The 15,537-nt window shown below is 40.1% G+C and overlaps 2 protein-coding genes across 4 annotated transcripts in view; one reads left to right on the top strand and one right to left on the bottom strand.

Annotated features, from left to right (window-relative positions):
- Window positions 1-1,432: 1,432 nt before the first annotated feature.
- LOC103479026 (UDP-N-acetylglucosamine/UDP-glucose/GDP-mannose transporter) lies at window positions 1,433-7,021 on the top strand. The gene is made up of 13 exons (XM_008433230.2): window positions 1,433-1,663; window positions 2,431-2,464; window positions 2,540-2,626; window positions 2,695-2,762; window positions 2,842-2,913; window positions 2,986-3,054; window positions 3,134-3,236; window positions 3,308-3,400; window positions 4,669-4,736; window positions 4,822-4,900; window positions 4,980-5,062; window positions 5,238-5,290; window positions 6,358-7,021. The coding sequence occupies exons 1-13, from the start codon at window positions 1,485-1,487 to the stop codon at window positions 6,366-6,368; spliced, it is 999 nt and encodes a 332-aa protein (XP_008431452.1). The 5' UTR covers window positions 1,433-1,484; the 3' UTR covers window positions 6,369-7,021.
- A 666-nt stretch (window positions 7,022-7,687) lies between these two features.
- Window positions 7,688-15,537, bottom strand: part of mier1b (mesoderm induction early response 1b, transcriptional regulator) — an 11,430-nt gene continuing 3,580 nt past the window's right edge. The window contains exons 4-13 of one of the 3 annotated variants that reach the window (XM_008433227.2): window positions 11,877-12,059; window positions 11,219-11,348; window positions 11,071-11,138; window positions 10,861-10,933; window positions 10,601-10,752; window positions 9,907-9,988; window positions 9,466-9,560; window positions 9,135-9,262; window positions 8,635-8,810; window positions 7,688-8,396 (exon numbers count right to left, since the gene is read on the bottom strand). In XM_008433227.2, coding sequence (XP_008431449.1) covers window positions 8,086-8,396; window positions 8,635-8,810; window positions 9,135-9,262; window positions 9,466-9,560; window positions 9,907-9,988; window positions 10,601-10,752; window positions 10,861-10,933; window positions 11,071-11,138; window positions 11,219-11,348; window positions 11,877-12,059 — 1,398 coding nt within the window. In that variant the 3' untranslated portion in view covers window positions 7,688-8,085. The remainder of the gene's footprint in view (window positions 8,397-8,634; window positions 8,811-9,134; window positions 9,263-9,465; window positions 9,561-9,906; window positions 9,989-10,600; window positions 10,753-10,860; window positions 10,934-11,070; window positions 11,139-11,218; window positions 11,349-11,876; window positions 12,060-15,537) is intronic. The other 2 variants (XM_008433228.2, XM_008433229.2) reach the window with 2 other exon arrangements.

The raw sequence follows: 15,537 nt of genomic DNA, 5'->3' as shown, positions 1-15,537 counted from the left end.
ATGCTAATGTAAATTGTGGACTAGCAGACCGGCAGAAAGTTTTTGCGTCAGAACTCGAAAAAGAATGGTTCTCCACTGTCAGTGAGGTATCTGCGCAGGTGATGTCAGGTATCCTGATTGTATTTGTGGAACTAAAATTCAGATTTCCAAAATCTGAAACAGAATGCCTTGCTTGGATCAAAGCTTGTGCACAACCGCATTTGCAGCTCAACCGTCATAGGATCAATAAGAACAAAGGAGTGTCTGCTGGTGTAAGTCAAAAAATAACTCCATTATGAAAACCTTTTAGCCAAGTACAGCATAATGGCAGTACCGATACAACTTCTCCACCTTGAAGCCTGTCAGTCTTAGTTAGTTGAACAGATCAATATGCAATGTGTACCGTATCTGACATACAATAAAGATTTTATTTTACCTGAAAAGGCTTTTTACTAAACTGTAATTGTGTTAGCCACGCTAATGGTGTTAGCCTCCGAGTACCGTGTATCAGGCCTAGGCACATACAAACATTTGCCAACATAAATCACCCTAAAAACCATGAATGCCCGATTTACCCAGCCTTGCAAGAACAATGGGCGTCAGTGATCTTGTCCACAGCTATATTTATGCTGATGGTCTGAGGATCTGCTGTTTTCCTCATCGACCGGTAGCATTTAGCTGTGACGAGCACAATGTTGGAGACATCGCGTGACTCAAAAACCTTGATGTCATCCAAAAAAGATGACATGAACTTGTTGGTTTCCCCTGTCCATTGTCGTGGCTGATATTTTTTGAAAATCCGGCAGAAATGCTACACTAATCGACTCAGAAATACTCTGCAGAGAGTCAGTCGAAATGAAATTACACATAGAAACTAAGCACAGCGAGGCTTTGTTTGTGAGACATGCAGTCACGTAAGACTTTCGAGGGGCGTTTCTGGGCGGAGCTTGGTAAGGTCCATTAACTTGAATCTACAAATATTAAACCTCTTGTTTAATGTCCTGGAACACTATCTACATCCAGGAACACCATCTGGATGTAGATTTTAAACTGATGCCACAATGACTTGGATGTAGTTACATCGTATGACATTTAAACAAAAAAGGTTTTTATATTGGAATCATGTCTAACAATTTTCTGATTTTATTTTTTTACTACAAAAAGTTAAGACATTGTGAAAACTAACAGTCTGAGGTCTGAGTCAGTTTCTCCCCAAACATTCTCAAAATCCAAGGAAAGCAGTGTATTTATGCATTCTATATTTTCTACATCAAAGTTTGTGTTTATCTAAATGATATTTATCCTAATTATTACTAAAGTGCCACTGGAAGTACTTGCACCACAGTTTAAGAACCATGGCAGTGGGTTTGACGATAGATATTACAGCCAGTATTACCGCTCAGCCAACTTTTCTCATGTTATTCCCTCTTGGCTGCAATGCGCATGTGCGGGAGAACAGTGTGAAGGCTTCCGCTTTGATTGCCTCTACGGTCGTTACGTAGACGATGGCTGAGCTTCACAGACGCCGAAACGGCCGCGGCAGCCCGCCAGCTGCGGGAGCATCCTCACCCTCAGCCTCTGGAGACACCCCCACTGTGTTCGCGAAACTGTTTGCCGCGGCATTTTATGGGGTCAGCTCGTTTCTAATCGTTGTCGTCAACAAAAGCGTCCTCACCAACTACAGGTAAAAGGGCAAAGTTCAGAGAAGCACAATGTAGGCGCGAGCGCGGCGGATTAATTACTAATACTGGACTCGGTAAGAAAGGCGGAAACAAGAAAATGTACTTCCGAATCAATACAAGCAATAGTTACTCTACCAAAGTTTCTTTTTTTACTCAAAAAAAATTTCCACTGTAAATACCAGCTTTACAAAGACCTTAACTAGTTTTAAAGAGTTGTCATCTGGTGTTTAGCTCTGCAGCTTTAAATCATCTATACTATAGCTGATGACCATATGCATATTGTTTCATTGCAGATACTTGTAATGTGTTTTATTTTACGTTTTTCTACTTTTATTTTTAAAATGTCACCAGTTAGCTTATCCAAATTATGGCCCATCTGATGAAGCTTTTTTGTTGTTGTTTTAAACAAACAGAAATGACATTATGATCATGGAAAACCATGGATTTTTATCAGAATTTGATGTCATAAAACCATCACAGATAGCACACAATTATGAAGTGGGAGAAAAATTATAAATTGTCTTTTTCTTTTCACATCATCGGTGTGCCCTGCTTTGTGGTGGCCTTTCAAACAAAATTCCAATAAACCAGTCGAAAGCTTTTGGTTGTAACATGGCCAAATGTGAAAAGAAAAATGAATAGTATGAATGTTTTTGGAAGATGCTGTGAATCTTAGCTCCTTGTGTAAAGATCCATCCACGACTCTGAAGCCACTCTAGTAAATGTCGGCGGGAGTGTTGGTGTCACTGAGCCCGTTTGTGTTTTCCAGCTTTCCATCGTCAACATGTGTTGGGATTGGTCAGGTAAGCTCTTGAGCTAATGCCATGTGATGTCATCGCCTCTGCCTCTGCTGTGACTTCCTGCTCTGATCGCTGCAGATGCTGGCCACAATCGTGGTCCTGAGGACCGGGAAGATGCTGGGTGTCATCACGTTCCCAGATCTGGACGCGACTATACCGGGCAAGGTGAGAAGGTTATATCCTCCACGAACATTCCCAGGATCACTAATTAGACGTGATGTGTGTTGTCCCAGATGTTCCCTCTGCCTCTGCTGTACGTTGGGAATCAGATCTCGGGCCTCTTTGGGACGCAACGACTCAAGTGAGTCCCTAACACTCCATCATATAAAGCCAGGACTTGCCTTTAAATGTGACACGGTTGCTTGTTCCCGCCATCTTAGCTTGCCCATGTTCACGGTTCTGAGGAGGTTCAGTATTTTTCTCACCATGGTGTTTGAGGGATTCCTGCTGAAGTAAGTCCAACCTCTGCATTCCGTCTGCACATGTTCCCAGAACATTTCCTGTTAAAGACTAATCCCTCGCAGGAAGACCTTCTCCGCTTCCATAAAGATGACCGTGTTCACCATGGTGTTCGGTGCTTTTATTGCTGCGAGGTAAGACGACTCCTTGCAGCCCAAACGGCATGTTTCATGCCCTGCGACGAGCACATATCTCACTCTGTGTTTGCCGTAGCGCCGACTTGGCTTTCGATCTTGAAGGATACATTTTCATAATGCTGAACAACATCCTGACAGCAGCTAGCGGGGCGTTTGTAAAGCAGAAACTGGAATCGAAGGTGAGCAGCAGCAGATCCGGTGCCTGGTTGATGAGGATAGTGAAAGAAATGTGACTCTGTTGTCCTTATAGGAGCTTGGAAAATATGGGCTGCTGTATTACAATGCTTTGATCATGATCTTCCCTACACTGGCGTATGCGTACTACTCTGGAGACTTGCAGATGGTAGGTGTTCTTGCAATATACACTCCCAACGGATGAGAGAGGCTTTTATCTGAGGCTTTTCATGATTTATTTGAACCATTTTACAAACTAACCTTTTTCCGCCGTGGAATAGTTATAGGGCGACCAACTTTAACCCTTTCATGCATGAATTATGATCCTTTGTGTCAGGATTTTTTTTTTCCAATTTTTTTTTATTTTCTTAAGGCATATTTTTATATGCCTTAAGAAAATAAGGCATATATTAAGGTAGGGGGAAAAAATAGTAAAAAGAAAATTTTTTGTATTTTTAATTTTTTAGGTAATCAATTGTAATTTTCTCCAAATACAAAGTTGTTATTTGAAAACTAACATCAGTAGTATTGTTCTTTAGGGATTATCTGATGTTTTTTTTTTTTACCTGCAAGAGTCGTCTACCGTAGAAGGAGGGACCGGGTCGGTTGGCAGGCTTTTTTTTGTCTGTCGGCCATATTGGATTTAACAAAAATAATTTCTTGCATTTGCAGCTGATGGCCAGTAGTTGATAGTGTATTTTATGATGCATTAGTGTCCACTTCAGTGGTCTGTGTGCATTGATAACATAAAAATCCACAAGAAGCACAAGAAAATGGTTTTTGGATAGCTGTCCACTGTAGTGACCACTTTGCATGAAAAGGGTTAAGTATATGTAAAAGAATGAATAGTTTGAATTTATAGATTTTCTCATACCAAAGGCCACCACACACCTTCAGTGATCCGGGCAGACACAATGACCGCAGTTAGACCAATTTCCTACACGTCTCCTGACAAATTCCACAATCCGAATGGATGCTAGCAAGTTTTCCACCATGGCAGCCACAGCAGTATTTAGAGTGTCATCATCTACAAATGTACCAGCACGTAGTCAAAGGCCGCTCAGCGAGGAAGGACATATTACCCCAAAAGCAACTAAAAGATGCAAACCTGATTAGAAATGGCCCAAAAAGAATTCCTGAAGTTCTTCGTCTTACAGCAACAACACAGTAGTACCCCCCGTTATTACAAATAACAAATTTGAGCATGTATATGAAATTTTGAGTTTTTCTGTTATGGAGGATATCGATGAATTCGATAAACATGTGCACCCATTTCTGGTTCATCGTGTCACTGCAGATGTGTGATGCGGCGACTCTGGAAAAAGAACGCTCAAATAAATCACCAAAAGTTCAGAATACAGATGAAATGAATACTCGGGGTGACTGTAAAGTTTGCCGAAGCATTTATGTCCCTGTGATTGTGTGTTTTGTGAACAGGGACTGGATTACAAAGGCTGGGCTGATCAGCTGTTTGTTGTGCAGTTTATCCTCTCCTGTGTCATGGGGTAATGTAGCTCCACAAACTCTGTTCTTTAACCGACACCACGTTCTGCTAAGTCTTGCTTCTCCTCCCTCTGTGTGTTAATGCAGCTTTGTTTTAATGTACTCCATCCTGCTGTGCACGCAGCACAACTCGGCGCTCACCACCTCCATCATAGGCTGCATCAAGGTAAGTCACTTCTCTTTGCCAACGCTCTCTGGGAAGAGCCAGCGTATACATTAAGCACTTCTTGCACTTTTACCCCCAGAATATCCTGGTCACATACATGGGGATGGTGTTTGGTGGAGACTACATATTCACCTGGCTGAACTTCCTAGGGCTGAACATCAGGTAATCACCCGAACGGATTTAGTTGTTTGGGTTGGTCTGCAGAAGCAGCTTGAGGACACAGTCGGAAGGGAATTAAAACGGAGCTGCCAAAGACGAGCGAGAAATGCTGCACGGTTCTCACATGTGAACAGTGAGTCTAACACTTGGATCACGTTTTGTTCTTTGTTTCCTACAGCATTGCTGGGAGCCTGGTGTATTCCTATATCACTTTCACACAGCAGCAAAGCAGTAAGTAAGGTTTGAAATAACTTTAATCATAATCCTGAGGGAAAATCTCGTTTTAGTCTTAGATGCTTCCCTCCCTCCCAACCCCCCTGGGGGTTCACATTGTATTAAGACCAAGACTATGTCTTGCTTATGATTACAGCTTCTAAACTTATTATAGCTTTAAACTTAAACTATACAAACTAGGGGTGTATATTTTCCCTGATTTCTTTAATTTTAGGTGATCATTCCCTCACTTAACCCCCTCCCCACACTCATTTCCTTCCTTATCCTCCCTGACCCCCCTTACCCTGATTTCCTCCTTTACCCTCACTTACCTTCATTCCCTCCCTTATCCCTCCATCCCTCGCCCTAATTTCCTCTCTTACCCTCATTTCCTCCCTCACCCGCCTCTTCAGCAGGTTTTCTATACCTGTTGACATTTCGAAGGATTATGCTGTATTCTGCTGTTTCTGCCTACTTCTTACCTTTCTGCAAGTTTTCTGGTGAAAGAAATGTGACTGTGTTGTCCTTATAGGAGCTTGGAAAATATGGGCTGCTGTATTACAATGCTTTGATCATGATCTTCCCTACGCTGTCCACACTGGCGCTTTCCCAGCTGCTGTTCTAGCTGGGAAAGAGCAATCCAATCCAATATATAGCCTCAAAATTATGGTCTCATTATGAGACTATCAAACTTTTTTGGCCTGCGCATAATGACCAGTGAGGTCAATGCACGCACTGTGAAATTAGGTAGTGGCAACAAAACCCCTACCAGGGAAGCTTTAACCAGCTTCACTACCAGCCTGGACAGGGAAGCTGGTTAAAACTGGTTGGGAATGTTCCTGTCAGACAAAATCTCAATAAGACACATTGTGTTCTGGAACAAAATGTGATAAAGTTCAAGGGGTGTGAAGGCTTTAGCTCTGCTTTAACCCATTCCTAGCTTATTACACTCTATCGCCTACTAGAGATCTAACCAATTCTGCTTTTTTTTAAAAAGTTATTCTGGCCTCTTACTCCATTATGAAGGGGTTCTTTGTTTTAAGCGTCTCTCTCTAACCTCAAGCGTTTTTCATCATTTTGAACAGAAAAGGCATAAATCCTGGAGTCCAAACCGAGTGAAGTTGAAAAACGATGATCACCTGCTGATGTCTGCAAACCTTAAGGAGAAAAGATCCAACCAGTGGGCTTAATGTTTTAAAGATATGCTGTGTGATCTGTTAGCAAGGTTTTACCTTTATGGAGTAAGGAGTGTTTAGTGATGCATCCCATACATTTTATATGCAATTGTAAAAAAAAATTGTTTTTATAATTAGAATCATTTTGTTTAAAGGATGTGGTCACTTGATGTAATAAGCCATTTAAATGTACATAATGAAACTGGAAACTAATAAATGAATATTTTGTATTACAATACTCAAGAATTCTGTTTCAATCTCTCTGGTATTAAAAAAACTTGAATCCATATCTTTTTATTCAGGTTTCTGGAATGGTCTATATTTAATTATGTATCACATTTATTACATCCAAGAAAATAAAGTTCAAAGCTACAGTTTAACACCAGGTCAGTCTGCCATCAGTGGCTGAAACTATTTTTCAGTGATCGGGAACACAGATGTTTCCGTGATTGGTGAATGACACCATACATGCGCCAAGATATTCCACTCAACACTCTTCAGAGTGGGTGCTGTTGCTCTGTGAAGAAGACTAAAGGTTTTTGTAGTGTCACAAATAAAAGCTCTAAAAAAAAAACTGGACTCTGCTCAAATCTATATTAGCAGATTAATGATTTGCAAAAACCCGATTAGAAAATTGTAAAATTCTGGCTCGTGTAGCTCTACTGAAGGAGGGCTTATTCCAAAGAGGTGATGACCACAAACTTTCATATCGGAGGGAAAAGAAAATGGCTGATTTTTTTTATTACATCCATCAGAAAATAATTAGCAGTTTGTCAGCAAGGAAAAAAAAAAGCGCAGTGTACAAGGAAGACCGAAGAAACGCAACATAAACACTTGAAAGAAAAATATGCACCAACTGCTTATTAAAGGTAAGAAATCTATACAAATTTTACATGAGAGGTCACTAACATTCTGTCTAGTAAAAACAAAGTGTTGAGCAAAGCAGACTGAAAAAAAAAACCAACCAGATCTACATGATAATACAGGACATCACTGATGTCAGCTGCTTTTCACAAACAAACCTGTAGGTTGACAGACCCGTGGGTTTATTCAGCAGACTCAAACAGCTGTGGCAAAGCAAAGGGGGGGAGGGGGGAAAAGGGGGTCGCTCCTCAAACAGGAGAAACATACAATCAAAGTGCAACAACAGCCAGCTGGAGACAGCAGCACCAGCTTCTCTTGTAATGAGTCATTTCCATCAAATCCTCAACAACAAATGAATGGCTTGAACACCAACAACCCATATCATTAGAGCTTTTTATTTTTGGTTAGAAAATATAAATATCTCTTGCGTAGAAAAATATCACAGATGATTTGTTTTATTTAAGTACAAATAGAAAAAGAAAAAAAAGAATTCTTGGCAAAATTTTGACAGTCTCCAAAATGGGAGTGGAGAAGATGAGCAAAACGTGTCTTTTGGGATGTGGTGGAGCAGACGGGCTTTTCATCAACCTTTGGCCTTCCTAAAGTGAGTCTTTTAAGAGATTCTGTGCTCACAGCTCAACAGAGTTTCATCGTCCTGAACCTTTGCTCCACTAAACTAGCCATTTATGGAGAAACTGAGGGGGAAAAAAAGAGAAAAACATCACCCAAAAAACGGTGTGCTATTTAGCGAACAACRGCAGTCCTGAAAGCCGTTTAGTCTTCGTGTGTTCTGGATGGATCGGCCTCGCTCTGGCTCAGAGGCTCTGCTTCAGTCCTGCATCTTTTGGCCGGTCTGTCCTGTGCCACGGCCGCCGCCGCCGGTTTATGGTCCAGTAGGAGCTCCAGAGAGCCGTTTCTGTCGTGGTTGGGCGCACTGACTTGGTCACAGCCGTTGGAGTTGTTGTCTGGAACTGAGAGGAGGGGCTCGGCTTCCGGGTGAGACGGGCCGTTGGACTGGACACTCTCGACCTTTACTTGGGCCGAGTCGGGCAACTGGGATGGGTCCACCAGATGACCCGCGACACCTATAAAAGAAGAAGAAATTAGCTTTTCTTTTTCCCCAACAATCTGAACTATATTTGGTAATTTCTTGTTAAAATAATAAAAAAAATTGTGGTTAAATTAAAATGAAACACTTAGAACTTAAGATTGATTTTGTCCTTCTGTAAAGGAGTCTGACTTCTTAGTGTGGACAATATTGTTCTTAATGAAAAAGAATATATAAATGAACTTCTAAAAATTGTCGGTCAAGCTGCAACTTACTGAAACTCTTCGCTTGGTTTGGGTCTGAAAGCCGTGGTTTTTCCTCACCGTTCTGACTGCTGCTGTCTTCCCTCTCAGAGTGGCTGGCACTGCTGCTGGACGTGGTGGGAGGAGGTGACGCCGCCCTGCTGGACGTCACGCTCTCTGTCTCATCCAATAATCTGTCCATATAGTCCCTGAAACACACCAGCACATGGTCCTTACACACACCTGACTGACAGCAGAGAGGTTCCATTTGAAACTATATACACTAAGACTTATTTTAAGACATTTTTTTTATCTCACAGTCTTCCAAACATTTAAATGTTCATCGTATTTTCTTGCACTAAAACCACAAACTTTAATGTAACATATCCCAACAAATGTGGAAGCTTCTTAATATTTACATTTAAAACTGTAAAATTTCATTTTAAATACCAAACGCAAAAGCTCTGAATCAGAAAATCAAACATTTTTAGTAGATATTTGCGTTTGAACGGTCGCTCTGAAAGCAGACTTACGTGACACCAGGGTGAAGGTTGTATTTCCTTTTTCCTAGTCTGGTTTGCTGTGCAAAGAAATCATAACGCTCAGACTTCTTCCACATGTAATAAAAGGCCACACATTCTCCTACAGACCTAGTTCTCACCTGAAAGATTTCAATCAGTAGAAATAATTATTATTATTATAATCGTCCAAAGAGGTACAAAAAAAACACAAGACATAATGAATTAGAAGCCTGAGAAAGTTCAATATATCTACATAGAGGAACATTTTTAACCGTTTACAAAAAAATCTAGTTGTAAAAAAGAAAAAAAAAAGATGAATGCTTGATTAGAAGACATATCTCACCTTATTGGCCTGTATTAAATGAAAGTCTTTCCCATAAGCTCGTAGTCCTTGTTCAAAGTTTCTACATTCCTCTTCAGTCCAAACTGATATCTCCTCTGTTAAAGAGAGTCTGAGTGTTACATCTGAAAAGGAGCGTTTATCCCAAAGTGTTTTGGAATCAGACAACAACAAAAAGTCAAGTGAGCTTTCCCAGCATGCTGTTGAGATTGAGGAGCCAAAGGGGCGTGGCTTTCCACCAGCAGCATTCAGCTGAGCAATTTAAGAGGCGTGACGGATTCCAGATTAATCGCGATTAATCGGTTATTGAGCTCATCGGCAGCTAGTGTAATAATTGTTAACTGGAGTATACAGACTCAAAATAGGCAATTTGCTGTAAAAGCAAACTGCCAGCAGTGGCCTGGCCTATAAAACTAAACATAAATCCATAAAGAAGTGGCTCACCTCGAGCTGCTTTTACATTAAACCTCAGTCTTCTTAGAGCTTCCTCTGTGTCAAAGTCACATTTCACCAGTTCATACAAAGCCTACAGGACACAGAATGAAATTCAAATCAATCACGTTAAAGAAATAATTATCAGTCTGTGTGATTTAAACCAATCAGGCAAAGGGAGTAACAGTAGCTGTGTTTCCATTGACCATATATTATTGTTTACATCTGGTAATTTCACACATGCGCACAACGCTGTTTAATCACAAACATGCAAACATTTCCCACACAAAGAACAGAACATTYACTGATACAGTGTTGTGTTTTTTGGTTTGATGTTTATTTTGTGATTATTTACAACAGTAGCTAATCTACCACGGCGATAATGATCACAAAATAAACACTATGGATTATCCGTCAGAGTTCATGTTTACGTCGCCTTTATTATTATTTTTTTCTTAACTTAATTAAAACACACCAAATTCCACAGCACATTGTGTGAACCAACTTACTTACATGTGATTTTGATTGAATTTCTTATTTAAAGGAAACACCGCAATTCCAAAATTGTTCATTTTTTCCCCCCCGACATGAACAAAATATCAACAGTTTTGTGAACCTTTGTAATGGAAACCAAGCTACTGATAGCTGCTAATGCTAATGTTACGGCTGACGGGTGTCTATGAAGCTGTAGCTCTGTTGGCTTCACCTGTTCGTTGTCTTTGATGTGAGAACCCTCTGGGATTGCGTCTACTCCTTTCTCCTCTCCAGTTCGCCTCGATGCCTCAGTCAAGAACTCGACAACTTTCCCCTCGGGAACGCAGTCAGGGTTCCACAACAACTGGTCGTCATTTTCATAAACTGCACGGCAGGTTGAAATCGATGTACAAAAAGATTAGACGATGGACGATGGACAGGTAGATCAGTTAACACCCAAGTTTTATAGTTTGACTCAACCGCTCAGCTTACCTTTCTCGTTTTCTTTATATTTACACAAACCAAGAGGAGTCTCAGCCTGATACATAGAACCCACCATTATCTCCTGTTGGTACAAAAACATTGTTATGAAAGTTAATAGAGATTCCTCAAATCTAAAGTGATAAGTTCCAAGTTTCTTTTATTCTGGTGTAACATAGATGTACACCAGACCATGGAAGTAAAGTCAAAAGGCTCTCCTACCTTCTTCCAGTCTTCAGAGGGAACATAGTCCTCGTCTTCTTCTGACTCCTCTTCTACGTCATGACTACCTAAGAGACGCCATGATGCTTTTAAATTCAAACACAACCAGATAATGTCACAGAAAGCAGGAAGGCGGAACGGCTCGTACTTTCAAAGTACTTGAGTTTCTGAGGGCGAATGAGTTCTGCCGTGCCGAGTGACCGGACTGAGCGCGTGCGACCGTCAGAAGTGGTCTGAGAATCGCTGCCTTGTTCTGATGAAGTCTTAAAATCTTCACCCTAAAAAAGAAAGAAAGAGCAACACTGGGATTAAACTGAAAACTTTCTGCCTCAAATTACATGTACCTAAACCAAGGGATGGATAATATGGACTTAAACTTTTATCACAATATTTTATAGTATTTATTGAGATAACAAATGTGGCATTATTTTTTTTTTATATAAAAAAAGGGTTGCTTCAGAACACCAGTTGTGTTACATAACACATCATTGTGAAGCAGTACACAATAATTCTTGATTCATTTCTTCATGCAAACAGTTCAACAGTCCCTATTGCAATTGTAGACCAAAGAACACACTGCTTAGTGGTGCATGTATAAACTTTGTTTTTAATATTTAAGCATTTAACAAATTAGAAAAACAGAGATACAACTAACTAATAATGAAAACAGCTAACTGGGACTCTTTCCTTCTATAGCAAGGAATTTCAACACTTGAAAATAGTTCAGACTATAAAAGTGTCATTTTGAAAACAGTCGTTTGTCAGATGGAGCTTAAAAATAAAGAGTCAGTGGCTTCAACAATTACCTCCGTTTTCTTCAGCTCTCCAGTGCTTCTGCTGCTTTCATCAGGATCAAGGTCCTCTTCTTCATCCTCTTCCTCCTCATCCTCTTCCTCTGGTTCCTCATCTTCCTCCTCTTCTTCCTCAGCAGGCGATCTGCTCGCATAACCGTAAAGACTCAGTAGCTCATGTATGGGCATCTCCCCCTCCTGTAAAGAAAATACAATAAGATATTAATAATAATACATATGAGTTTTAAAAAGAACTATGTTGATATAAAAGTTCAAATGTTGGCACAGATATATTTATGGTTCATTCTCAGTTTAAGGAGGCACCAAAATATTATACAGAAATTGTGTGTAAAGGGTACTTTAAACAACAATTTTACTATTTTCCCTCAGATATTCAACGATTTGTAATGTCAGTAACAGTGTGTGGTGTTCTATATATTAGCATTATAATGATGAATTCAATCCAATTCAAAAATGCTTTACTGATCCCAAAGTTACATTTAATTTAATTAATAGTTAAAAAGTATTAATTATAATAATAATTATTAAAATCAATAGTTCAATAAAATTATTAAAACACAACAGTAGTGTTGTCCAGGCAATATAAACCAAAATGTAAAAATTCAAAAGCAGTAATGTGTGTATATATATATTTATATATATATATATATATACACACAGTGGGGCAAAAAAATTTAGTCAGCCACCAATTGTGCAGGTTCTCCCACTTAAAAAGATGAGAGGCCTGTAATTTTCATCATAGATATATACCTCAACTATGAGACAAAGGGAGAAAAAAAAATCCAGAAAATCACATTTTCTGATTTTTAAAGAATTTATTTGCAAAATATGGTGGGAAATAAGTATTTGGTCAATAACAAAAGTTCATCTCAATACTTTGTTATATACCCTTTGTTGGCAATGACAGAGATCAAACGTTTTCTGTAAGTCTTCACAAGGTTCTCACACACTGTTGGTGGTATTTTGGCCCATTCCTCCATGCAGATCTYCTCTAGAGCTGTGATGTTCTGGGGCTGTCGCTGGACAACACGGACTTTCAACTCCCTCCACAGATTTTCTATGGGGTTGACATCTGGAGACTGGCTAGGCCACTCCGGGACCTTGAAATGCTTCTTACGAAGCCACTTCTTCGTTACCCGGGTGGTGTGTGTGGGATCATCGTCCTGCTGAAAGACCCAGCCACGTTTCACCTTCAATGCTCTTGTTGATGGAAGGAGGTTTTCACTCAAAATGTGACGATACATGGCCCCATTCATTCTTTCCTTTACACGGATCAGTCGTCCTGGTCCCTTGGCAGAAAAACAGCCCTAAAGCATGATGTTTCCACCCCCATGCTTCACAGTAGGCATGGTGTTCTTTGGATGCAACTCAGCATTCATTCTCCTCCACACACGACGAATAGAGTTTTGACCAAAAAGTTCTACTTTGGTTTCATCTGACCATATGATATTCTCCCAGTCATCTTCTGAATCATCCAAATGCTCTCTAGCAAACTTGAGACAGGCCTTGACATGTCCTGGCTTAAGCAGGGGGACACGTCTGGCACTGCAGGATTTGAGTGCCTGGCGGCGTAGTGTGTTACTGATGGTAGCCTTTGTTACTTTGGTCCCAGCTCTCTGCAGGTCATTCACTAGGTTCCCCCATGTGGTTCTGGATTTTTGCTCACCGTTCTTGTGATCATTTTGACCCCACGGGGTGTGATCTTGCGTGGAGCCCCAGATCGAGGGAGATTATCAGTGGTCTTGTAAGTGTTCCATTTTCTAATAATTGATCCCACAGTTGATTTCTTTACACCAAGCTGTTTACCTATTGCAGATTCAGTATTCCCAGCTAGGTGCAGGTTTATCATTTTGTTTCGGGTGTCCTTTGACAGCTCTCTAGTTTTGGCCATGGTGGAGTTTAGAGTGTGACTGTTTGAGGTTGTGGACAGGTGTGTTTTATACTGATAACGAGTTCAAATAGGTGCCATTAATACAGGTAACAAGTGGAGGACAGAGGAGCCTCTTACAGAAGAAGTTACACGGCTGTGAGAGCCTGAAATCTTGCTTGTTTGTAGCTGACCAAATACTTATTTTCCACCATATATTGCAAATAAATTCTTTAAAAATCAGAAAATGGGATTTTCTGGATTTTTTTTCTCCTTTTGTCTCTCATAGTTGAGGTATATATCTATGATGAAAATTACAGGCCTCTCTCATCTTTTTAAGTGGGAGAACTTGCACAATTGGTGGCTGACTAAATACTTTTTTGCCCCACTGTGTATATATATTAGAGATGTGCCAATCAGGTTTTTTCCTGCCTATACCAATTCCAATCACCCATGAGGGCCAATCACCGATCACTGATACCGATCACATAATTTTTTTTTTTTTTATCAAAAGCACTACCAGTTAGATTATGTGGCAAAAGGAACCATGAATTCACCTTAATTTAGACAAAATTTGTTTTTAATAACTTTTTCCAAGAAAAAAAACAGGCAATGTGCAAATTGTACTGCTATCAATAATACTATCTTTAACAGACTGATAACATATGAAGGCTCTGAAGAGGCTAAATAATGCAAAGAGTCAAAATAAAACTTCTCAACATTGCCAAAAAATTCAAGTATAAAACGTAACATTCAAAGGCAAATACAGGATCCATTACAATAAACTATCTTGAGTTACTGAATGAAAACTTCCTGATAGCATGGCAGCTAGCTGATTACTGCTAGTTCTTATTGGCTGTTTCTGATTGAGCGGAGTAATTATGCAGAACAGGGAGGASGCAGAGGAGATTGATTATTTTTTCAGAGATTATCTGTCTCATGTTAGGACAGCGAAAGTTTTAATACGTATGTAAAATGTATTTTTTAAGTTAGATGCTGCAGCTTTAAGCAGAGGTTTGGTGTGAGAGTCACTACCAGGTGGAGCAAAAGCGGCGCTCCGTCTGAAAGGAAGTATATTTGGATGTAAAGTGATTTTTTATTTTTTTTATTTTGGAGCACCATGTTAGTGTAAGATACAGTTTATTTTGTAAAAATGCTGCAGAGCTTCAAGGCAAAGACATTTACAGCACATAAGTGATGTACAGAAGCCCTTAAAATCTTTTTTTTTTTTTCAGAATCTCACACTGAAAAGTATAACCTTTAAATGTGTATGCTTTTTCAGTGGACAAAATATGAGAAATAATTCATAAAACCAGTGGTGCTACATTATTGCTGTCGATTCTTAAAGAGAGGCCCCAAGCCTCTCTTTACCAACAAGATGGCATTTAGTGTCAAGGTAGCTGCATTTAGTGTACAGGTAGCTGCTCCGCGCTACCTGTAGCGCGGAGCAGCGGGTCAACAGCAAGAGCAGAACCAGCGTCTTACATCGCAGCTCGAAGACTTATTTTATTTTAGCTTTCTGACCGTCATGCTAATCCGGATGAGTGTTTGTAGCTGTGCGCTGCTTTACCTGCTATCTGATCCTCCATATGTCTTTTTTACTGCAATGAGCCTCAATATAGCCAAACTCCTCAACTAAGGCATTGTTTTTATGCCATATTGGATTCGTTGTKTTGATGCATTTTGACGTGCTTCAATTTTCCCCCGCAACACGCAAACTTCCCCATTCACTCAGTGCGTTATAGTTCCACATCGCTTAGGATTTGTTGCTGCGCGTTTGCGCAGAGT

Source organism: Poecilia reticulata, linkage group LG17 (genome assembly GCF_000633615.1).
Source record: "Poecilia reticulata strain Guanapo linkage group LG17, Guppy_female_1.0+MT, whole genome shotgun sequence".
Classification (NCBI taxonomy): Eukaryota; Metazoa; Chordata; class Actinopteri; order Cyprinodontiformes; family Poeciliidae; genus Poecilia; species Poecilia reticulata.
The sequence above is the reverse complement of the archived record's forward strand: the minus strand, read 5'-3'. Positions and strand labels throughout refer to the sequence as shown.

Coding starts and splice junctions, on each gene's coding strand:
- LOC103479026 (XM_008433230.2), top strand. CDS start 1,485: ATGGCTGAGCTTCACAGACGCCGAAACGGCCGCGGCAGCCCGCCAGCT. Junction 3,401..4,668: donor ACTCTGGAGACTTGCAGATG/GTAGGTGTTCTT, acceptor TTTTGTGAACAG/GGACTGGATTACAAAGGCTG. Junction 5,063..5,237: donor TTCCTAGGGCTGAACATCAG/GTAATCACCCGA, acceptor TGTTTCCTACAG/CATTGCTGGGAGCCTGGTGT.